This window comes from Oncorhynchus kisutch, unplaced genomic scaffold, assembly GCF_002021735.2.
Source record: "Oncorhynchus kisutch isolate 150728-3 unplaced genomic scaffold, Okis_V2 scaffold648, whole genome shotgun sequence".
Classification (NCBI taxonomy): Eukaryota; Metazoa; Chordata; class Actinopteri; order Salmoniformes; family Salmonidae; genus Oncorhynchus; species Oncorhynchus kisutch.
This window is the reverse complement of record NW_022262593.1, coordinates 71,417-97,523: the sequence shown is the minus strand read 5'-3', so window position 1 is coordinate 97,523 and position 26,107 is coordinate 71,417. Positions and strand designations below refer to the sequence as shown.

At 49.5% G+C, this 26,107-nt stretch overlaps 1 protein-coding gene across 1 annotated transcript in view; it reads right to left on the bottom strand.

The window, feature by feature from the left end:
* Positions 1–26,107, bottom strand: part of LOC116360985 (RNA-binding motif, single-stranded-interacting protein 3-like) — a 61,624-nt gene that overhangs the window by 3,456 nt on the left and 32,061 nt on the right. Inside the window, exons 3-4 of the mRNA XM_031815842.1 lie at positions 18,097–18,190; positions 12,246–12,296 (exon numbers count right to left, since the gene is read on the bottom strand). Of these exons, the coding sequence (XP_031671702.1) occupies positions 12,246–12,296; positions 18,097–18,190 (145 nt within the window). The remainder of the gene's footprint in view (positions 1–12,245; positions 12,297–18,096; positions 18,191–26,107) is intronic.

Below are 26,107 nucleotides of genomic sequence, written 5' to 3'. Positions count from 1 at the left end.
CTGATAGGTCAACACTACTGACAGGACAACACTACTGGCAGGTCAACACTACTGACAGGTCAAGACATGTCAACACTACTGACAGGTCAATACTACTGACAGGTCAACACTACTGATAGGTCAACACTACTGACAGGTCAACACTACTGACAGGTCAAGACAGGTCTAACACTACTGACAGGTCAACACTACTGACAGGTCAACACTACTGACAGTTCTAACACTACTGACAGGTCAACACTACTGACAGGTCAACACTACTGACACGTCAACACTACTGATAGGTCAACACTACTGATAGGTCAACACTACTGACAGGTCAACACTACTGACAGGTCTATCACTACTGACAGGTCAACACTACTGACAGGTCAACACTACTGACAGGTCAATACTACTGACAGGTCTATCACTACTGACAGGTCTATCACTACTGACAGGTCAACACTACTGACAGGTCAACACAACTGACAGGTCAACACTACTGACACGTCAACACTACTGACACATCAACACTACTGATAGGTCAACACTACTGATAGGTCAACACTACTGACAGGTCAACACTAATGACATGTCAACACTACTGACACGTCAACACTACTGACAGGTCAACACTACTGACAGGTCAACACTACTAACAGGTCAACACTACTGACAGGTCAACACTACTGACACGTCAACACTACTGATAGGTCAACACTACTGATAGGTCAACACTACTGACAGGTCAACACTACTCACACGTCAACACTACTGACAGTTCCAACACTACTGACAGGTCAACACTACTGACAGGTCAACACTACTGACACGTCAACACTACTGATAGGTCAACACTACTGACAGGACAACACTACTGGCAGGTCAACACTACTGACAGGTCAAGACATGTCAACACTACTGACAGGTCAATACTACTGACAGGTCAACACTACTGATAGGTCAACACTACTGACAGGTCAACACTACTGACAGGTCAAGACAGGTCTAACACTACTGACAGGTCAACACTACTGACAGGTCAACACTACTGACAGTTCTAACACTACTGACAGGTCAACACTACTGACAGGTCAACACTACTGACACGTCAACACTACTGATAGGTCAACACTACTGATAGGTCAACACTACTGACAGGTCAACACTACTGACAGGTCTATCACTACTGACAGGTCAACACTACTGACAGGTCAACACTACTGACAGGTCAATACTACTGACAGGTCTATCACTACTGACAGGTCTATCACTACTGACAGGTCAACACTACTGACAGGTCAACACAACTGACAGGTCAACACTACTGACACGTCAACACTACTGACACATCAACACTACTGATAGGTCAACACTACTGATAGGTCAACACTACTGACAGGTCAACACTAATGACATGTCAACACTACTGACACGTCAACACTACTGACAGGTCAACACTACTGACAGGTCAACACTACTAACAGGTCAACACTACTGACAGGTCAACACTACTGACACGTCAACACTACTGATAGGTCAACACTACTGATAGGTCAACACTACTGACAGGTCAACACTACTCACACGTCAACACTACTGACAGTTCCAACACTACTGACAGGTCAACACTACTGACAGGTCAACACTACTGACACGTCAACACTACTGATAGGTCAACACTACTGATAGGTCAACACTACTGACAGGTCAACACTAATGACAGGTCTATCACTACTGACAGGTCAACACTACTGACAGGTCAACACTACTGACAGGTCAACACTACTGACAGGTCAATACTACTGACAGGTCTATCACTACTGACAGGTCTATCACTACTGACAGGTCAACACTACTGACAGGTCAACACTACTGACACGTCAACACTACTGACACATCAACACTACTGATAGGTCAACACTACTGATAGGTCAACAATACTGACAGGTCAACACTACTGACAGGTCAACACTACTGACACGTCAACACTACTGATAGGTCAACACTACTGATAGGTCAACACTACTGACAGGTCAACACTACTGACACGTCAACACTACTGACAGGTCAACACTACTGACAGGTCAACACTACTGACAGGTCTATCACTACTGATAGGTCTAACACTACTGACAGGTCAAGACTACTGACACATCAACACTACTGATAGGTCAACACTACTGATAGGTCAACACTACTGACACGTCAACACTACTGACACATCAACACTACTGATAGGTCAACACTACTGATAGGTCAACAATACTGACAGGTCAACACTACTGACAGGTCAACACTACTGACACGTCAACACTATAGATAGGTCAACACTACTGATAGGTCAACACTACTGACAGGTCAACACTACTGACACGTCAACACTACTGACAGGTCAACACTACTGACAGGTCAACACTACTGACAGGTCTATCACTACTGATAGGTCTAACACTACTGACAGGTCAAGACTACTGACACGCCAACACTACTGACAGGTCAACACTACTGACAGGTCAACACTACTGATAGGTCAACACTACTGACAGGTTTAACACTACTGACAGGTCAACACTACTGACACGTCAACACTACTGATAGGTCAACACTACTGACAGGTCAACACTACTGACAGGTCAACACTACTGATACGTCAACACTACTGATAGGTCAACACTACTGACAGGTCAACACTACTGACAGGTCAACACTACTGACAGGTCAACACTACTGATAGGTCAACATGACTGATAGGTCAACACTACTGACAGGTCAACACTACTGACAGGTCTATCACTACTGACAGGTCTATCACTACTGACAGGTCAACACTACTGACAGGTCAACACTACTGACAGGTCATGACAGGTCTATCACTACTGACAGGTCTAACACTACTGACAGGTCAACACTACTAACAGGTCAACACTACTGACAGGTCAACACTACTGATAGGTCAACACTACTGACAGGTCAACACTACTGACAGGTCAACACTACTGACAGGTCAACACTACTGACACGTCAACACTACTGACACGTCAACACTACTGACAGGTCAACACTACTGATAGGTCAACACTACTGACAGGTCAACACTACTGACACGTCAACACTACTGACAGGTCAACACTACTGACAGGTCAACACTACTGATAGGTCAACACCACTGACAGGTTTAACACTACTGACAGGTCAACACTACTGATAAGTCAGCACTACTGACAGGTTTAACACTACTGACAGGTCAACACTACTGACAGGTCAACACTACTGACAGGTCAACACTACTGACAGGTCTAACACTACTGACAGGGCAATACTGCTGACAGATCAACACTACTGACATGTTTAACACTACTGACAGGTCAACACTACTGACAGGTTTAACACTACTGACAGGTCAACACTACTGATAGGTCAACACTACTGACAGGTCAACACTACTGGCAGGTCAACACTACTGACAGGTCAAGACATGTCAACACTACTGACAGGTCAATACTACTGACAGGTCAACACTACTGATAGGTCAACACTACTGACAGGTCAACACTACTGACAGGTCAAGACAGGTCTAACACTACTGACAGGTCAACACTACTGACAGGTCAACACTACTGACAGTTCTAACACAACTGACAGGTCAACACTACTGACATGTCAACACTACTGACAGGTCAACACTACTGACACGTCAACACTACTGATAGGTCAACACTACTGACAGCTAAGGTCAGCCTGATCTGACAGAACTCTTATTCAGATCACGAAGTAGTCACCGCATGAGATTAGACAGTTTTACAGTAAATTCATTTTTAATCAGAAAAAATATACAGTTTTTCACATAACAAAATGCATTGCATTTGAAACAAATAACTTTCCTTATGGTGAGATTTTCCCAATACAGCACAGTCCTCCTGTAAGAATAACAACCATGATTCACCCTTGATAATTCATTCTTATAGAATGTATTCTTAATTGATTCTTACAGAATGTATTCTTAATTGATTCTGAAACAATTCATCCTTAATTGATTCTTATAGAATGTATTCTTAATTGATTCTTAAACAATGTATTCTTAATTGATTCTTAAAAAATGTATTCTTAATTGATTCTTAAACAATTCATCCTTAATTGATTCTTATAGAACGTATTCTTAATTTATTCTTAAAGAATGTATTCTTAATTGATTCTTAAACAATGTATTCTTAATTGATTCTTAAATAATTGATTCTTAATTGATTCTTAAACAATTGATTCTTAATTGATTCTTAAACAATTGATTCTTAATTGATTCTTAATTATAAGGGAAGCACATAGCGTAGGGATATTTCAGTCCTGTAGTTTCTAAAAATGATGTGTGTATTATCCTAACTCCCCAAAATGACCTCCTGATAATGTCCACTGAACTGACACATGTTTTACACACCCTAAGTATGGGAACAGTCTCTCAGTAGATCTGACTTTAAGAGTGTAGATAGGTGTCATGTATTTGGGGTCGTAGAAGTACACCTCCCCTCTGTTGTAGTCCAGCTGCACTCTAATCCTCTGGGGTCTCCTCTTCAGAGCGATGATGTCACCTCCTCCTCCTATGTACTTCCCACCGTGCTGCGATATACACCACATTCCATTCTTTGGTGTTGCATCACGCTCCCGCTTCCTGTCAATGGACTCTTTAGCCACGCCCAAAACCCAGTCAGGATGGTCCCCCACCTCCAGCTCCCAGCTGTGTATTCCTGAGCTGAACCCCTCGGAGCCAAGAACATTTGTGTACCTCATAAATCGCTCTGGGTTGTTAACGAACTGCTGGGACGTGCCTGGTCTTCTCACACTGGTCAGATCATCAGTCAGAGAGAGACTGGGATGTGCAGTGTTTGGGGTCCAGAATCACAAGAGTGTATTTGAGGATCCCCAGCATCTTCTCCCAGACTTTGAACTGCAGGTTGCCCAGGTGTTTGGCCTCGTCTATCAGAGCTCCTGAGACCAGCTGTGGATCCAGCAGTGTGTACTGGGATCTTTCCTTTGTGGTCCTGACGTTCTGCAGGAATGAGATGTCTTCATCTTTCAACTCCTCTTCTATGGCTCTGATTGAGTCTGAAAGTGATGATGTCTTTCTGCTTATCTCTTCAATCTTCTTCTTCATCAATCTGACTCTTCTGCTCCTCTTCCTCCCTCAGTGCAGCTAGCCTGGCCTCCTCTTCCTCCCTCAGTGCAGCTAGCCTGGCCTCCTCTTCCTCCCTCAGTGCAGCTAGCCTGGCCTCCTCTTCCTCCCTCAGTGCAGCTAGCATGGCCTCCTCTTCCTCCCTCAGTGCAGCTATCCTGGCTGCGTCTTCCTCCCTCAGTGCAGCTAGCCTGGCCTCCTCTTCCTCCCTCAGTGCAGCTAGCCTGGCCTCCTCTTCCTCCCTCAGTGCAGCTAGCCTGGCCTCCTCTTCCTCCCTCAGTGCAGCTAGCCTGGCCTCCTCTTCCTCCCTCAGTGCAGCTAGCATGGCCTCCTCTTCCTCCCTCAGTGCAGCTATCCTGGCTGCCTCTTCCTCCCTCAGTGCAGCTAGCCTGGCCTCCTCTTCCTCCCTCAGTGCAGCTAGCCTGGCCTCCTCTTCCTCCCTCAGTGCAGCTATCCTGGCTGCCTCTTCCTCCCTCAGTGCAGCTAGCCTGGCCTCCTCTTCCTCCCTCAGTGCAGCTAGCCTGGCCTCCTCTTCCTCCCTCAGTGCAGCTAGCCTGGCCTCCTCTTCAGGGCGGTGTGGAGTTCCTCCTTAAGATCCTGGACAACCTCGTCTACGGGGACACAGTCGTGAGATTTATGTACTTTTGAATCTCGACACACCAAGCAGATGGGCTGTTTGTCCTTCAGACAGAAAAGTTTGAATTTCTCACCGTGCAGACTGCAGAGCACATCAGAGCCAGATGAAGCTCTCTGACTCCCGTCCTGTATCTCAGACCCAGATGAAGCTCTCTGACTCCCATCCTGTATCTCAGACCCAGATGAAGCTCTCTGACTCCCGTCCTGAATCTCAGACCCAGATGAAGCTCTCTGACTCCCGTCCTGTATCTCAGACCCAGATGAAGCTCTCTGACTGCCATCCTGTATCTCAGACCCAGATGAAGCTCTCTGACTCCACTGGTTGAGTCATAGCTACGGGAAATCTTCTCCTACAAACTGGACATTTCCAAGGTTTCTTATCTGCCCAGTATTCCTGCTGACAGACCTTACAGAAGCTGTGGCCACATGCCAGGACGACAGGATCCTTGAAGACGTCACAGCAGATGGGACAGGAGAACCTGTCCTCTGGTAGAGATGATCCGGATGCCATTATCTCACTCCGCTGCCTCTCCTCGTTCTGGAACAGCTTCTGTACTTTACTCTCCACAGCTTCCACTTTACAAAGAGAAAGTAATCCACTCAAATCCACCCCAAATCCACCCCAAATCCACTCAAATCCAGTCCCAAATCCACCCCAAATCCACCCCAAATCCACCCCAAATCCACCCCGAATCCACCCCGAATCCACCCCAAATCCACCCCAAATCCACCCCAAATCCACCCCGAATCCACCCCGAATCCACCCCGAATCCACCCCAAATCCACCCCCAAATCCACCCCAAATTCACCCCAAATTCACCCCAAATCCACCCCAAATCCACCCCAAATCCACCCCAAATCCAGTCCCAAATCCACCCCAAATCAACCCCAAATACAGTCCCAAATCCACCCCAAATCCACCCCAAATACAGTCCCGAATCCACCCCCCCAAAAAAGGTGAAGCTGCACTTGGAGATGACAGATCTGACGATGGTATGTCCTTCTAATATCTCTTGGGTCTTACCCACATGAATCCAAATCGTTGTGGGGTTCCCCTGAGTGGAACACCGTAGAGCTCAACATTTAACAGTAGTGAGCTGTACTCAGCTTGGCCCTCAGAGTTTACAGACAACCACGAGCGGTTAGACCGGTAAGTTGTGTGTTTCAGTTGACGCCAACGAAAACCCTGATCAGCCAATCAGCGATGACGTTTGAGGTCAGTTACATATTGGTTATCAAGGAGCCTTTTATTCACGCAGGAAAACGATTGGTTGAACTTGTGTAGTGGTGTAACTACAGGAGAACGATTGGTTGAACTTGTGTAGTGGTGTAACTACAGGAGAACAATTGGTTGAACTTGTGTAGTGGTGTAACTATAGGAGAACGATTGGTTGAACTTGTGTAGTGGTGTAACTATTGGAGAACGATTGGTTGAACTTGTGTAGTGGTGTAACTATAGGAGAACGATTGGTTGAACTTGTGTAGTGGTGTAACTACAGGAGAACGATTGGTTGAACTTGTGTAGTGGTGTAACTATAGGAGAATGATTGGTTGAACTTGTGTAGTGGTGTAACTACAGGAGAACAATTGGTTGAACTTGTGTAGTGGTGTAACTATAGGAGAACGATTGGTTGAACTTGTGTAGTGGTGTAACTATAGGAGAACGATTGGTTGAACTTGTGTAGTGGTGTAACTATAGGAGAACGATTGGTTGAACTTGTGTAGTGGTGTAACTATAGGAGAACGATTGGTTGAACTTGTGTAGTGGTGTAACTATAGGAGAACGATTGGTTGAACTTGTGTAGTGGTGTAACTATAGGAGAACGATTGGTTGAACTTGTGTAGTGGTGTAACTACAGGAGAACGATTGGTTGAACTTGTGTAGTGGTGTAACTACAGGAGAACGATTGGTTGAACTTGTGTAGTGGTGTAACTATAGGAGAACGATTGGTTGAACTTGTGTAGTGGTGTAACTACAGGAGAACGATTGGTTGAACTTGTGTAGTGGTGTAACTATAGGAGAACGATTGGTTGAACTTGTGTAGTGGTGTAACTACAGGAGAACGATTGGTTGAACTTGTGTAGTGGTGTAACTATAGGAGAACGATTGGTTGAACTTGTGTAGTGGTGTAACTATAGGAGAACGATTGGTTGAACTTGTGTAGTGGTGTAACTACAGGAGAACGATTGGTTGAACTTGTGTAGTGGTGTAACTATAGGAGAACGATTGGTTGAACTTGTCTGATCTAGTGGGCTCTTCCTCTGCTCCTCTTCCCAGGTCTGATCTAGTGGGCTCTTCCTCTGCTCCTCTTCCCAGGCTGATATAGACGAGGTCTGATCTAGTGGGCTCTTCCTCTGCTCCTCTTCCCAGGTCTGATCTAGTGGGCTCTTCCTCTGCTCCTCTTCCCAGGTCTGATCTAGTGGCCTCTTCCTCTGCTCCTCTTCCCAGGTCTGATCTAGTGGCTCTTCCTCTGCTCCTCTTCCGAGGTCTGATCTAGTGGGCTCTTCCTCTGCTCCTCTTCCCAGGCTGATATAGACGAGGTCTGATCTAGTGGGCTCTTCCTCTGCTCCTCTTCCCAGGCTGATATAGATGAGGTCTGATCTAGTGGGCTCTTCCTCTGCTCCTCTTCCCAGGCTGATATAGACGAGGTCTGATCTAGTGGGCTCTTCCTCTGCTCCACTTCCCAGGCTGATATAGACGAGGTCTGATCTAGTGGGCTCTTCCTCTGCTCCTCTTCCCAGGTCTGATCTAGTGGGCTCTTCCTCTGCTCCTCTTCCCAGGTCTGATCTAGTGGGCTCTTCCTCTGCTCCTCTTCCCAGGCTGATATAGACGAGGTCTTATCTAGTGGGCTGCCAATCTGACGGCAGGGTTTAGTTGAAAACACATTCCCAGAATAGCATCATCTCCCTCACACAAAAAATATCGAACACCGCTCTGGAAAATCAATTAGAGACATGAAGACAGATTTTTGCACCTCCCTCCATCACTACATACCTATTCTACTTCTCTCTTTATTTTTCTCTCTCTCCTATTTCTCTCTCTCTCCATTTCTCTCTCTGTCCTTCTATTTCTCTCTCTGTCCTTCTATTTCTCTCTCTCCTTCTATTTCTCTCTCTCTCCTATTTCTCTCTCTCTCCTATTTCTCTCTCTCTCCTATTTCTCTCTCTCTCCTATTTCTCTCTCTCTCCTATTTCTCTCTCTCTCTCCTATTTTCTCTCTCTCTCCTATTTCTCTCTCTCTCCTATTTCTCTCTCTCTCTCCTTCTATTTCTTTCTCTCTCCTATTTCTCTCTCTCTCTCCTATTTCTCTCTCTCTCCTATTTCTCTCTCTCTCCTATTTCTCTCTCCTCGCTCTCTCTCTCCTATTTCTCTCTCTCTCCTATTTATCTCTCTCTCCTATTTCTCTCTCTCCCTCCTTCTATTTCTCCTCTCTCTCCTATTTCTCTCTCTCTCTCCTTCTATTTCTCTCTCTCTCCTATTTCTCTCTCTCTCTCCTATTTCCTCTCTCTCTCTCCTTCTATTTCTCTCTCTCTCCTATTTCTCTCTCTCTCTCCTATTTCTCTCTCTCTCCTTCTATTTCTCTCTCTCTCTCTCTCCTCTCCTATTTCTCTCTCTCTCTCCTATTTCTCTCTCTCCTATTTCTCTCTCCTATTTCTCTCTCCTATTTCTCTCTCTCTCTCTCCTATTCTCTCTCTGTCCTTCTATTCTCTCTCTCTCCTTCTATTTATCTCTCTCCTTCTATTTCTCTCTCTCTCCTATTTCTCTCTCTCTCCTATTTCTCTCTCTCTCCTATTTCTCTCTCTCGCTCTCTCTCTCCTATTTCTCTCTCTCTCCTATTTATCTCTCTCTCCTATTTCTCTCTCTCCTCCTATTTCTCTCTCTCTCCTATTTATCTCTCTCTCCTATTTCTCTCTCTCCCTCCTTCTATTTCTCTCTCTCTCCTATTTCTCTCTCTCTCTCCTTCTATTTCTCTCTCTCTCCTATTCTCTCTCTCTCCTATTTCTCTCTCTCTCCTATTTCTCTCTCTCGCTCTCTCTCTCCTATTTCTCTCTCTCTCCTATTTATCTCTCTCTCCTATTATCTCTCTCTCCTATTTCTCTCTCTCCCTCCTTCTATTTCTCTCTCTCTCCTATTTCTCTCTCTCCTTCTATTTCTCTCTCTCTCCTATCTCTCTCTCTCCTATTTATCTCTCTCTCCTATTTCTCTCTCTCCCTCCTTCTATTTCTCTCTCTCTCCTATTTATCTCTCTCTCCTATTTCTCTCTCTCCTATTTCTCTCTCTCTCCTATTTCTCTCTCTCTCCTATTTCTCTCTCTCTCCTATTTCTCTCTCTCTCGCTCTCTCTCTCCTATTTCTCTCTCTCTCCTATTTATCTCTCTCTCCTATTTCTCTCTCTCCCTCCTATTTCTCTCTCTCTCCTATTTATCTCTCTCTCCTATTTCTCTCTCTCCTTCTATTTCTTTCTCTCTCCTATTTCTTTCTCTCCTCCTATTTCTCTCTCTCTCTCTCCTTCTATTTCTTTCTCTCTCCTATTTCTCTCTCTCTCCTATTTCTCTCTCTCTCTCCTTCTATTTCTTTCTCTCTCTCTGTCTCCTTCTCTGTCCCTTAACAGGATACAATGACCCCAGCTTCAATACTCTGCCTCTGGCCAATTTAAATAAGGAATTTGGTTCTGTCTCTGTGAAGCTGGGAGGTAATTAGATGATGGGCTGTGTGAGCTGGTCTGGATTCCAGGCCTCCGGGTGTGTGTGTCCGTCCCATATTATGTAGGTACTGGACTATGTAGGTAGTGTGCTATGTAGGTAGTGTGCTATGTAGGTACTGTACTATGTAGGTACTGTGATATGTAGGTAGTGTGCTATGTAGGTAATGTGCTATGTAGGTACTGTGCTATGTAGGTACTGTGCTATGTAGGTACTGTGCTATGTAGGTAGTGCACTATGTAGATACTGTACTATGTAGGTACTGTGCTATGTAGGTACTGTGCTATGTAGGTACTGTGCTATGTAGGTACTGTGCTATGTAGGTACTGTGCTATGTAGGTACTGTGCTATGTAGGTAGTGCACTATGTAGGTACTGTGCTATGTAGGTACTGTGATATGTAGGTACTGTGCTATGTAGGTACTGTGCTATGTACTGTGTAGTGTGTGTGAGAGCTGCTGTGAGAGTGCCAGGGACGTGTGGGGACAGACAAGAAACCAGACCTGTAGGGCCCAGACCTGTAGGGCCCAGACGCTCTCTACCAGACCTGTAGGGCCCAGACCCTCTCTACCTCTCTACCAGACCTGTAGGGCCCAGACCCTCTCTACCAGACCTGTAGGGCCTAGACCCTCTCTACCTCTCTACCAGACCTGCAGGGCCCAGACCCTCTCTACTAGACCTGTAGGGCCCAGACCCTCTCTACCTCTCTACCAGACCTGTAGGGCCCAGACCCTCTCTACCAGACCTGTAGGGCCCAGACCCTCTCTACCTCTCTACCAGACCTGTAGGGCCCAGACCCTCTCTACCAGACCTGTAGGGCCCAGACCCTCTCTACCTCTAGAGCGCTCGGGGTGGGAACACAGAGGCTCTCTCTGAACTTTCACATTATAGCTGCAATTGTCATGTCGTCCAGTAGGGGGCAGGCTTTCATTGTTGATGTGGCTGGATAAAGCAGTCCAGTATAGGCCTGTGTGTAATCCTTTATCTCCCCTGTCCAGCTCCATTCCTCCATGTTGGGTTCATGTTCAGTTCCCATGATCCACCCAAGCCCCTTCCTGCTCCAGCCAAGCCCCTCCCTGTAGGGCCCAGACGCTCTCTACCAGACCTGTAGGGCCCAGTCCCTCTCTACCTCTCTACCAGACCTGTAGGGCCCAGTCCCTGTCTACCTCTCTACCAGACCTGTAGGGCCCAGTCCCTCTCTACCTCTCTACCAGACCTGTAGGGCCCAGACCCTCTCTACCTCTCTACCAGACGTGTAGGGCCCAGACCCTCTCTACCTCTCTACCAGACGTGTAGGGCCCAGACCCTCTCTACCAGACTACAACAATACTACAGTTACCGCCGACTGAATCAATACTACAGCAGTACTACATCAATACTACATCAGCACTACATCAATACTACATCAGTACTACAGCAGACACACACACACACACACACACACACACACACACACACATACACACACACACACACACACACACACACACACACACACACACATGCACCCGCGCACGCGCACACACACACACACACACACACACACACGGACACACACGCATGCACGCGCGCATGAGCACACGCACACACACACACACACACACACGCACACACACACACACACACACACACACACACACACACACACACACACACACACACACACACACACACACACACACACACACACACACACACACACACACACACACACACACACACACACACACACACACTATTGCGATAGCTGGGTTGTACTCACGGTAGGTTGCATAACATACTGTTGATGAGGCATCCAGGATGTATTCTGGACCTGTGGAGAGACATATTAGGTGTTGGTACCTCAACTCCTCTGATTACACACTCCATCTCTATAACCCTCCACCTCTCCATCTCTATAACCCTCCACCCCTCCATCTCTATAACCCTCCACCTCTCCATCTCTATAACCCTCCACCTCTCCATCTCTATAACCCTCCACCCCTCCATCTCTATAACCCTCCACCCCTCCCCTCCATCTCTATAACCCTCCACCCCTCCATCTCTATAACCCTCCACCCCTCCATCCCTCCATCTCTATACCCTCCACCCCTCCATCTCTATAACCCTCCATCCCTCCCCCCCTCCATCTCTATAACCCTCCATCCCTCCATCTCTATAACCCTCCACCCCTCTATCCCTCCATCTCTATAACCCTCCTCCCCTCCATCTCTATAACCCTCCATCCCTCCATCTCTATAACCCTCCTCCCCTCCATCCCTCCATCTCTATAACCCTCCACCCCTCCATCTCTATAACCCTCCACCCCTCCATCTCTATAACCCTCCACCCCTCATCTCTATAACCCTCCACCCCTCCATCCCTCCATCTCTATAACCCTCCACCCCTCCATCCCTCCACCCCTCCATCACTATAACCCTCCACCCCTCCATCTCTATAACCCTCCACCCCTCTATCCCTCCATCTCTATAACCCTCCATCCCTCCATCCCTCCATCTCTATAACCCTCCACCCCTCCATCCCTCCATCTCTATAACCCTCCATCCCTCCATCCCTCCATCTCTATAACCCTCCATCCCTCCATCTCTATAACCCTCCACCCCTCTATCCCTCCATCTCTATAACCCTCCATCCCTCCATCTCTATAAACCTCCATCCCTCCATCCCTCCATCTCTATAACCCTCCATCCCTCCATCCCTCCATCTCTATAACCCTCCACCCCTCCATCCCTCCATCTCTATAACCCTCCATCCCTCCATCTCTATAACGCTCCACCCTCCATCTCTATAACCCTCCACCCCTCCATCTCTATAACCCTCCATCCCTCCATCTCTATAACCCTCCATCCCTCCATCCCTCCATCTCTATAACCCTCCACCCCTCCATCTCTATAACCCTCCATCCCTCCATCTCTATAACCCTCCATCCCTCCATCTCTATAACCCTCCATCCCGTCCTCTGATTACACACTCCATCCCTCCACCCCTCCACCCCTCCATCTCTATAACCCTCAACCCCTCCATCTCTATAACCCTCCACCCCTCCATCCCTCCATCTCTATAACCCTCCACACCTCCATCCCTCCATCTCTTTAACCCTCCATCCCGTCCTCTGATTACACACTCCATCCCTCCACCCCTCCACCCCTCCACCCCTCCATCTCTATAACCCTCCACCCCTCCATCCCTCCATCTCTATAACCCTCCACCCCCCCATCTCTATAACCCTCCACCCCTCTATCCCTCCATCTCTATAACCCTCCACCCCTCCATCCCTCCATCTCTATAACCCTCCATCTCTATAACCCTCCATCTCTATAACCCTCCACCCTCCATCCCCCCATCTCTATAACCCTCCATCCCTCCATTTCTATAACCCTCCATCCCTCCATCCCTCCATCTCTATAACCCTCCACCCCCTCCATCTCTATAACCCTCCATCCCTCCATCTCTATAACCCTCCATCCCTCCATCTCTATAACCCTCCATCCCTCCATCCCTCCATCTCTATAACCCTCCACCCCTCCATCCCTCCATCTCTATAACCCTCCATCCCTCCATCTCTATAACCCTCCACCCCTCCATCTCTATAACCCTCCATCCCTCCATCCCTCCATCTCTATAACCCTCCATCCCTCCATCCCTCCATCTCTATAACCCTCCACCCCTCCATCTCTATAACCCTCCATCCCTCCATCTCTATAACCCTCCATCCCTCCATCTCTATAACCCTCCATCCCTCCATCTCTATAACCCTCCATCCCTCCATCTCTATAACCCTCCATCCCTCCATCTCTATAACCCTCCACCCCTCCATCCCTCCATCTCTATAACCCTCCACCCCTCCATCTCTATAACCCTCCACCCCTCCATCTCTATAACCCTCCACCCCTCCATCTCTATAACGCTCCACCCCTCCATCTCTATAACCCTCCACCCCTCCATCTCTATAACCCTCCACCCCTCTATCCCTCCATCTCTATAACCCTCCACCCCTCCATCTCTATAACCCTCCACCCCTCCATCCCTCCATCTCTATAACCCTCCATCCCGTCCTCTGATTACACACTCCATCCCTCCACCCCTCCACCCCTCCATCCCTCCATCTCTATAACCCTCAACCCCTCCATCCCTCCATCTCTATAACCCTCCACCCCTCCATCCCTCCATCTCTATAACCCTCCACACCTCCATCCCTCCATCTCTATAACCCTCCATCCCGTCCTCTGATTACACACTCCATCCCTCCACCCCTCCACCCCTCCATCTCTATAACCCTCCACCCCTCCATCCCTCCATCTCTATAACCCTCCACCCCCCCATCTCTATAACCCTCCACCCCTCTATCCCTCCATCTCTATAACCCTCCATCCCTCCATCTCTATAACCCTCCATCTCTATAACCCTCCATCTCTATAACCCTCCACCGCTCCATCCCCCCCATCTCTATAACCCTCCATCCCTCCATTTCTATAACCCTCCATCCCTCCATCCCTCCATCTCTATAACCCTCCACCCCTCCATCCCTCCATCTCTATAACCCTCCATCCCTCCATCTCTATAACCCTCCATCCCTCCATCTCTATAACCCTCCATCCCTCCATCCCTCCATCTCTATAACCCTCCACCCCTCCATCCCTCCATCTCTATAACCCTCCATCCCTCCATCTCTATAACCCTCCACCCCTCCATCTCTATAACCCTCCATCCCTCCATCCCTCCATCTCTATAACCCTCCATCCCTCCATCTCTATAACCCTCCATCTCTATAACCCTCCACCCCTCCATCTCTATAACCCTCCATCCCTCCATCCCTCCATCTCTATAACCCTCCACCCCTCCATCTCTATAACCCTCCATCCCTCCATCCCTCCATCTCTATAACCCTCCACCCCTCCATCCCTCCATCTCCATAACCCTCCATCCCTCCATCCCCCCATCTCTATAACCCTCCACCCCTCCATCTCTATAACCCTCCACCCCTCTATCCCTCCATCTCTATAACCCTCCACCCCTCCATCCCTCCATCTCTATAACCCTCCACCCCTCCATCCCTCCATCTCTATAACGCTCCACCCCTCCATCTCTATAACCCTCCATCCCTCCATCCCTCCATCTCTATAACCCTCCACCCCTCCATCCCTCCATCTCTATAACCCTCCATCCCTCCATCTCTATAACCCTCCATCCCTGCATCCCTCCATCTCTATAACCCTCCATCCCTCCATCTCTATAACCCTCCACCCCTCTATCCCTCCATCTCTATAACCCTCCACCCCCATCCCTCCATCTCTATAACCCTCCACCCCTCCATCTCTATAACCCTCCACCCCTCCATCTCTATAACCCTCCACCCCTCCATCTCTATAACCCTCCACCCCTCCATCTCTATAACCCTCCACCCCTCCATCCCTCCATCTCTATAACCCTCCATCCCTCCATCTCTATAACCCTCCAACCCTCCATCCCTCCATCTCTATAACCCTCCATCCCTCCATCTCTATAACCCTCCAACCCTCCATCCCTCCATCTCTATAACCCTCCATCCGTCCATCTCTATAACCCTCCATCCCGTCCTCTGATTACACACTCCATCCCTCCACCCCTCCATCCCTCCACCCCTCCACCCCTCCATCTCTATAACCCTCCACCCCTCCATCTCTATAACCCTCCACCCCTCCATCCCTCCATCTCTATAACCCTCCATCCCTCCATCTCTATAACCCTCCAACCCTCCATCCCTCCATCTCTATAACCCTCCATCCCTCCATCTCTATAACCCTCCAACCCTCCATCCCTCCATCTCTATAACCCTCCATCCATCCATCTCTATAACCCTCCATCCCGTCCTCTGATTACACACTCCATCCCTCCACCCCTCCATCCCTCCACCCCTCCACCCCTCCATCTCTATAACCCTCCACCCCTCCATCCCTCCATCTCTATAACCCTCCACCCCTCCATCCCTCCATCTCTATAACCCTCCACCCCTCCATCCCTCCATCTCTATAACCCTCCACCCCTCCATCCCTCCATCTCTATAACCCTCCATCCCTCCATCCCTCCATCTCTATAACCCTCCACCCCCCCATCCCTCCATCTCTATAACCCTCCATCCCTCCATCCCTCCATCTCTATAACCCTCCATCCCTCCATCTCTATAACCCTCCACCCCCCCATCCCTCCATCTCTATAACCCTCCATCCCTCCATCTCTATAACCCTCCACCCCCCCATCCCTCCATCTCTATAACCCTCCATCCTTCCATCTCTATAACCCTCCACCCCTCCATCTCTATAACCCTCCACCCCTCCATCTCTATAACCCTCCATCCCTCCATCTCTATAACCCTCCACCCCTCTATCCCTCCATCTCTATAACCCTCCACCCCTCCATCCCTCCATCTCTATAACCCTCCACCCCTCTATCCCTCCATCTCTATAACCCTCCATCCCGTCCTCTGATTACACACTCCATCCCTCCACCCCTCCACCCCTCCATCCCTCCATCCCTCCACCCCTCCATCCCTCCATCTCTCCACCCCTCTTGCGGTATAATATTGCGGTATAATTACAGTAGTACATGACAGGCTTAGAGTGTTATATTGTTATATTGCTGTATAATTACAGTAAAACATGACAGGCTTAGAGAGTTATATTGTGGTATAATTACAGTAAAACATGACAGTCTTAGAGAGTTATATTGTTATATTGCTGTATAATTACAGTAAAACATGACAGGCTTAGAGAGTTATATTGTGGTATAATTACAGTAAAACATGACAGTCTTAGAGAGTTATATTGTGGTATAATTACAGTAAAACATGACAGTCTTAGAGTGTTATATTGTTATATTGCTGTATAATTACAGTAAAACATGACAGGCTTAGAGAGTTATATTGTGGTATAATTACAGTAAAACATGACAGTCTTAGAGAGTTATATTGTTATATTGCTGTATAATTACAGTAAAACATGACAGGCTTAGAGAGTTATATTGTGGTATAATTACAGTAAAACATGACAGGCTTAGAGAGTTATATTGTGGTATAATTACAGTAAAACATGACAGTCTTAGAGTGTTATATTGTGGTATAATTACAGTAAAACATGACAGGCTTAGAGAGTTATATTGTTATATTGCTGTATAATTACATCATCTATGCAGCAGTTTCATCATTAAAGACTCATCCTTCTGGACCAGACTCACTGCTTTCATCTCCCCCAATATAATACAATAATACTGCAGTACCCCCAATGCAATAGATAGAGAGAGAAAGAGACCGAGAGAGAGAGAGAGAGAGAGACAGAGAGAGATAAAGAGAGAGCGACAGAGAGAGAGAGAGAGAGAGAGAGAGAGAGAGAGAGAGAGAGAGAGAGAGAGAGAGAGAGAGAGAGAGAGAGCAAGAGAGAGAGAGAGAGAGAGGGAGAGAGACAGAGAGACAGAGAGACAGAGAGAGAGAGAGAGAGAGAGAGAGAGAAAGGGAAGGATGAGATGTGGGGTCTGTATAAAATAGTCAATATGTTTTATTTGAGTGTGTACTAGGACTTGCCCTAACAGTCCATCTCCCACCTCCACATAGACACAACCCCCCTCCCCCCCATCCCCCTCACCTGATACGTGGAGACGGGTGAGGCAGCGACGAAGGGAGTGATGGATGTCTGTGCTATCATCCTATTGGTGGAGATGTATGGAGAGGAGTAGAACCTACAGAAGAGAAGGAGAGACAGAAAGAGAGGAGGGAGGAGGAGATGAAGAGGAGAAGAGAGGAAGAAGATGAGAAGAGGGGACAGTGGAGAAGGAGAGACAGGAAGAGAGGAGGGAGGAGGAGATGAAGAGAAGAAGAGGGGACAGTAGAGAAGGAGAGACAGGAAGAGGGGAGGAAGAGGAGAAGAGAGAAAGAGTGGACAGTAGAGAAGGAGAGACAGGAAGAGAGGAGGAAGAGGAGAAGAGAGGAACATGGGACAGTAGAGAAAGAGAGACAGGAAGAGGGGAGGAAGAGGAGAAGAGAGGAAGAGGGGACAGTAGAGAAGGAGAGACAGGAAGAGGGGAGGAAGAGGAGAAGAGAGGAAGAGGGGACAGTAGAGAAAGAGAGACATGAAGAGGGGAGGAAGAGGAGAAGAGAGGAAGAGGGGACAGTAGAGAAGGAGAGACAGGAAGAGGGGAGGAAGAGGAGAAGAGAGAAAGAGGGGACAGTAGAGAAGGAGAGACAGGAAGAGGGGAGGGAAGGAGAGAGGAAGATGGGACAGTAGAGAAGGAGAGACAGGAAGAAGGGAGGGAAGGAGAGAGGAGAGGAGAGGAAGAGGAGAAGAGAGAAAGAGGGGAAAGTAGAAAAGGAGAGACAGGAAGAAGGGAGGGAAGGAGAGAGGGTTAAAACTTCATAATGTCACTCTAAGAGCAGGACAACAACCACTAGCAACAGTGACAGATTGGCTCAGCCCCAGTGTGTCACACCGTGGACTGACTGATTGATGACCCTGTCCTAGAATGTAACACCAGACTCAACATCTGGCTCCCTCACACACACAAGTTCAAGTGTGTGTGTGTGTGTGTGTGTGTGTGTGTGTGTGTGTGTGTGTGTGTGTGTGTGTGTCTGTCTGTGTGTCTGTCTGTGTGTGTGTGTGTTTCTGAAGTGAAAGTATGTCCTTAGTGGTTTCATTGGGTGAATGTCAAGTCGCCAATCGGCAGCCGATCCCTTGTGGGGTTAATTGACACATGAACAGACATTACAATAATTCACTGGGGTCATTAAATGAAAGGTTTTTCTCTGCATTGAGCTTCGCATAAAGAGTCCAATTCTAAGTGTGTGAACATTTCATCCAGGTGCTAGTGTGTGTGTGTGTGTGTGTGTGTGTGTGTGTGTGTATTATTTATCATTGTGTACCCAGAGAGGACACATTTCATCCAGGTACTAAAGAGTGAGTGTGGGGGCTGAGTTATGGATGGAGGGGGGGGGGGGGGTATACAGGCTGAGTTATGGATGGGGGGGGGGGTATACAGACTGAGTTATGGATGGGGGGGGGGTATACAGACTGAGTTATGGATGGGGGGGTATTCAGACTGAGTTATGGATGGGGGGGGGTATACAGGCTGAGTTATGGATGGGGGTGTATACAGACTGAGTTATGGATGGGGGGGGGGGGTATACAGACCGAGTTATGGGATGGGGGGGTATACAGGCTGAGTTATGGATGGGGGGGTATACAGACTGAGTTATGGATGGGGGGGGGGTATACAGACTGAGTTATGGATGGGGGGGTATACAGGCTGAGTTATGGATGGGGGGGGTTATACAGGCTGAGATATGGATGGGGGGGGGTATACAGGCTGAGTTATGGATGGGGGGGGGTATACAGGCTGAGTTACGGATGGGGGGTATACAGGCTGAGTTATGGATGGAGGGGGGGGGGGTATACAGGCTGAGTTATGGATGGGGGGGGGGTATACAGACTGAGTTATGGATGGGGGGGTATACAGGCTGAGTTATGGATGGGGGGGATATACAGACTGAGTTATGGATGGGGGGGGGGTATACAGGCTGAGTTTATGGATGGGGGGGGGGTTATACAGGCTGAGTTATGGATGGGGGGGTATACAGACTGAGTTATGGATGGGGGGGGGGGTATACAGGCTGAGTTATGGATGGGGGGGTATACAGGCTGGGTTATGGATGGGGGGGGTATACAGGCTGAGTTATGGATGGGGGGGGTATACAGGATGAGTTATGGATGGGGGGGTATACAGACTGAGTTATGGATGGGGGGGTATACAGGCTGAGTTATGGATGGGGGGGGTATACAGGCTGAGTTATGGATGGGGGGGGTATACAGGCTGAGTTATGGATAGGGGGGTATACAGGATGAGTTATGGATGGGGGGGGGTATACAGGCTGAGTTATGGATGGGGGGGGTATACAGACTGAGTTATGGATGGGGGGGTATACAGGCTGAGTTATGGATGGGGGGGATATACAGACTGAGTTATGGATGGGGGGGTATACAGGCTGAGTTATGGATGGGGGGGTATACAGGCTGAGTTATGGATGGGGGGGGGGGGGTTATACAGGCTGAGTTATGGATGGGGGGGGGTTATACAGGCTGAGTTATGGATGGGGGGGTATACAGACTGAGTTATGGATGGGGGGGGGGGTATACAGGCTGAGTTATGGATGGGGGGGTATACAGGCTGGGTTATGGATGGGGGGGGGTATACAGGCTGAGTTATGGATGGGGGGGGTATACAGGATGAGTTATGGATGGGGGGGGTATACAGACTGAGTTATGGATGGGGGGGTATACAGGCTGAGTTATGGATGGGGGGGGTATACAGGCTGAGTTATGGATGGGGGGGGTATACAGGCTGAGTTATGGATAGGGGGGTATACAGGATGAGTTATGGATGGGGGGGGGTATACAGGCTGAGTTATGGATGGGGGGGGTATACAGACTGAGTTATGGATGGGGGGGTATACAGGCTGAGTTATGGATGGGGGGGATATACAGACTGAGTTATGGATGGGGGGGTATACCAGGCTGAGTTATGGATGGGGGGGTATACAGGCTGAGTTATGGATGGGGGGGGGGGGGGTTATACAGGCTGAGTTATGGATGGGGGGGGTATACAGACTGAGTTATGGATGGGGGGGGGTATACAGGCCTGAGTTATGGATGGGGGGGTATACAGGCTGGGTTATGGATGGGGGGGTATACAGGATGAGTTATGGATGGGGGGGGTATACAGGATGAGTTATGGATGGGGGGTATACAGACTGAGTTATGGATGGGGGGGTATACAGGCTGAGTTATGGATGGGGGGGGTATACAGGCTGAGTTATGGATGGGGGGGGGTATACAGGCTGAGTTATGGATAGGGGGGGTATACAGGATGAGTTATGGATGGGGGGGGGTATACAGGCTGAGTTATGGATGGGGGGGGGGTATACAGGCTGAGTTATGGATGGGGGGGTATACAGACTGAGTTATGGATGGGGGGGTATACAGGCTGAGTTATGGATGGGGGGGGTATACAGGCTGAGTTATGGATGGGGGGGGGGTATACAGGATGAGTTATGGATGGGGGGGTATACAGGCTGAGTTATGGATGGGGGGGTATACAGGCTGAGTTATGGATGGGGGGGGGTATACAGGCTGAGTTATGGATGGGGGGGGGGGGTATACAGGCTGAGTTATGGATAGGGGGGGTATACAGGATGAGTTATGGATGGGGGGGGTATAGAGGCTGAGTTATGGATGGGGGGGGGGGTATACAGGCTGAGTTATGGATGGGGGGGGGGATACAGGCTGAGTTATGGATGGGGGGGTATACATGCTGAGTTATGGATGGGGGGGGGGGGTATACAGGCTGAGTTATGGATGGGGGGGGGTATACAGGATGAGTTATGGATGGGGGGGGGTTATACAGGCTGAGCTATGGATGGGTGGGGGTATACAGGCTGAGTTATGGATGGGGGGGGGGGGTTATACAGGCTGAGTTATGGATGGGGGGGGTATACAGACTGAGTTATGGATGGGGGGGGTATACAGGCTGAGTTATGGATGGGGGGGTATACAGGCTGGGTTATGGATGGGGGGGGTATACAGGCTGAGTTATGGATGGGGGGGGTATACAGGATGAGTTATGGATGGGGGGGTATACAGACTGAGTTATGGATGGGGGTGTATACAGGCTGAGTTATGGATGGGGGGGGTATACAGGCTGAGTTATGGATGGGGGGGTATACAGGCTGAGTTATGGATAGGGGGGGTATACAGGATGAGTTATGGATGGGGGGGGGGTATACAGGCTGAGTTATGGATGGGGGGGGGGTATACAGGCTGAGTTATGGATGGGGGGTATACAGGCTGAGTTATGGATGGGGGGGTATACAGGCTGAGTTATGGATGGGGGGGGGGTATACAGGCTGAGTTATGGATGGGGGGGGGTATACAGGATGAGTTATGGATGGGGGGGTATACAGGCTGAGTTATGGATGGGGGGGTATACAGGCTGAGTTTATGGATGGGGGGGGTATACAGGCTGAGTTATGGATGGGGGGGGGTATAACAGGCTGAGTTATGGATGGGGGGGGTATACAGGATGAGTTATGGATGGGGGGGGTATAGAGGCTGAGTTATGGATGGGGGGGGGGTATACAGGCTGAGTTATGGATTGGGGGGGGGTATACAGGCTGAGTTATGGATGGGGGGTATACATGCTGAGTTATGGATGGGGGGGGGTATACAGGCTGAGTTATGGATGGGGGGGGGGGTATACAGGCTGAGTTATGGATGGGGGGGGGGTTATACCAGGCTGAGCTATGGATGGGGGGGTATACATGCTGAGTTATGGATGGGGGGGGTTTACAGGCTGAGTTATGGATGGGGGGGGTATACAGCTGAGTTATGGATGGGGGGGGGGGGTATACAGACTGAGTTATGGATGGGGGGGTATACAGGCTGAGTTATGGATGGGGGGGGTATACAGACTGAGTTGTGGATGGGGGGGGTTATACAGGCTGAGTTATGGATGGGGGGGGTATACAGACTGAGTTATGGATGGGGGGGGGTATACAGACTGAGTTATGGATGGGGGGGGGGTATACAGACTGAGTTATGGATGGGGGGGGGGTATACAGGCTGAGTTATGGATGGGGGGGTATACAGACTGAGTTATGGATGGGGGGGTATACAGGGCTGAGTTATGGATGGGGGGGGGGGGTATACAGGCTGAGTTATGGATTGGGGGGGGTATACATGCTGAGTTATGGACGGGGGGGGTATACAGACTGAGTTATGGATGGGGGGGGTATACAGGCAGAGTTATGGATGGGGGGGGGTATACATGCTGAGTTATGGATGGGGGGGGGTATACAGGCTTGAGTTATGGATGGGGGGGTATACAGACTGAGTTATGGATGGGGGGGTATACAGACTGAGTTATGGATGGGGGGGGTATACAAGGCTGAGTTATGGATGGGGGGGGGGGTATACAGGCTGAGTTATGGATGGGGGGGGGGGGGGGGGGTTTATACAGGCTGAGTTATGGATGGGGGGGGTATACAGGCTGAGTTATGGATGGGGGGGGTATACGGCTGAGTTATGGATGGGGGGGGGTAATACAGGCTGAGGTTATGGATGGGGGGGTATAAACAGGCGAGTTATGGATGGGGGGGTATACAGGCTGAGTTATGGATGGGGGGGTATACATGCTGAGTTATGGATGGGGGGGGGGTATACAGCTGAGTTATGGATGGGGTGGGGGGTATACAGGCTGAGTTATGGATGGGGGGGGTATACATGCTGAGTTATGATGGGGTGGGTATACAGGCTGAGTTATGGATGGGGTGGGGGTATACAGGCTGAGTTATGGATGGGGGGGGTATACATGCTGAGTTATGGATGGGGGGGGTATACAGGCTAGTTATGGATGGGGGGGTATACAGGCTGAGTTTAATGGGATGGGGGGGGGGTATAACAGGCTGAGTTATGGATGGGGGGGGTTACAGGCTGAGTTATGGATGGGGGGGGGTATACAGGCTGAGTTATTGGATGGGGGGGGTATACATGCTGAGTTATGGATGGGCGGGGTATAACAGGCCGAGTTATGGATGGGGGGGGGGGTATACAGGCTGAGTTATGGATGGGGGGGGGTACAGGCTGAGTTATGGATGGGGGGTATACATGCTGAGTTATGGATGGGGGGGGGTATACAGGCTGGGTTATGGATGGGGGGGGGGTAATACAGGCTGAGTTATGGATGGGGGGGGGTTTATCAGGCTGAGATATGGATGGGGGGGGTATACAGGCTGAGTTATGGATGGGGGGGTATACAGGCTGAGTTATATGGATGGGGGGGGGTATACAGGCTGAGTTATGGATGGGGGGGGTATACAGGCTGAGTTATGGATGGGGGGGTATACAGGCTGAGTTTATGGATGGGGGGGTATACATGCTGAGTTATGGATGGGGGGGGGGGTATACAGGCTGAGTTATGGATGGGGGGGGGTATACAGGCTGAGTTATGGATGGGGGGGTATACATGCTGAGTTATGGATGGGGGGGGGTATACAGGCTGAGTTATGGATGGGGGTGGGGTATACAAGGCCTGAGTTATGGGTGGGGGGGTATACCATGCTGAGTTATGGATGGGGGGGGGTATACAGGCTGAGTTATGGATGGGGGGGGGGGGTATACAGGCTGAGTTATGGATGGGGGGGGTATACAGGCTGAGTTATGGATGGGGGGGTATACCGGGGGGGTATACAGGCTGAGTTATGGATGGGGGGGGGGGTATACAGGCTGAGTTATGGATGGGGGGTATACAGGCTGAGTTATAGATGGGGGGGGGTATACAGGCTGAGTTATGGATGGGGGGGGTATACAGGCCTGAGTTAATGGATGGGGGGGGTTATACAGGCTGAGTTATGGATGGGGGGGGGGTATACAGGCTGAGTTATGGATGGGGGGGTATACAGGATGAGTTATGGATGGGGGGGTATACAGGCTGAGTTATGGATGGGGGGGGTATACAGGCTGAGTTATGGATGGGGGGGGGTATACAGGCTGAGTTATGGATGGGGGGGGGTATACAGGCTGAGTTATGGATGGGGGGGTATACAGGCTGAGTTATGGATGGGGGGGTATACAGGCTGAGTTATGTATGGGGGGGGGTATACAGGCTGAGTTATGGATGGGGGGGGGGTATACAGGCTGAGTTATGGATGGGGCGGTATACAGGCTGAGTTATGGATGGGGGGGTATACAGGCTGAGTTATGGATGGGGGGGGTATACAGACTGAGTTATGGATGGGGGGGTATACAGACTGAGTTATGGATGGGGGGGTATACAGACTGAGTTATGGATGGGGGGGTATACATGCTGAGTTATGGATGGGGGGGTATAATGACTGAGTTATGGATGGGGGGGGGTATACAGACTGAGTTATGGATGGGGGGGGTATACAGACTGAGTTATGGATGGGGGGGGTATACAGGCTGAGTTATGGATGGGGGGTATACATGCTAAGATGGATGGGGGGGTATACAGACTGAGTTATGGGGGGGGGGTATACAGACTGAGTTATGGATGGGGGGGGTATACAGACTGAGTTATGGATGGGGGGGTATACAGACTGAGTTATGGATGGGGGGGGGTATACAGGCTGAGTTATGGATGGGGGGGTATACAGACTGAGTTTATGGATGGGGGGGGGGTATACAGGCTGAGTTATGGATGGGGGGGGGGTATACAGGCTGAGTTATGGATGGGGGGGTATGCAGGCTGAGTTGAGGATGGGGGGGGTATAAAGGCTGGTTATGATGGGGGGTATACAGGCTGAGTATGGATGGGGGGGGTATACAGGCTGAGTTATGGATGGGGGGGTATACAGACTGAGTTACGGATGGGGGGGGGGTATACAGACTGAGTTATGGATGGGGGGGTATACAGGCTGAGTTATGGATGGGGGGGGGTATACAGGCTGAGTTATGGATGGGGGGGGTATACACAGGCTGAGTTATGGATGGGGGGGTATACAGACTGAGTTATGGATGGAGGGGGGGGGGGGTATACAGACTGAGTTATGGATGGGGGGGTTTATACAGACTGAGTTATAGATGGGGGGGG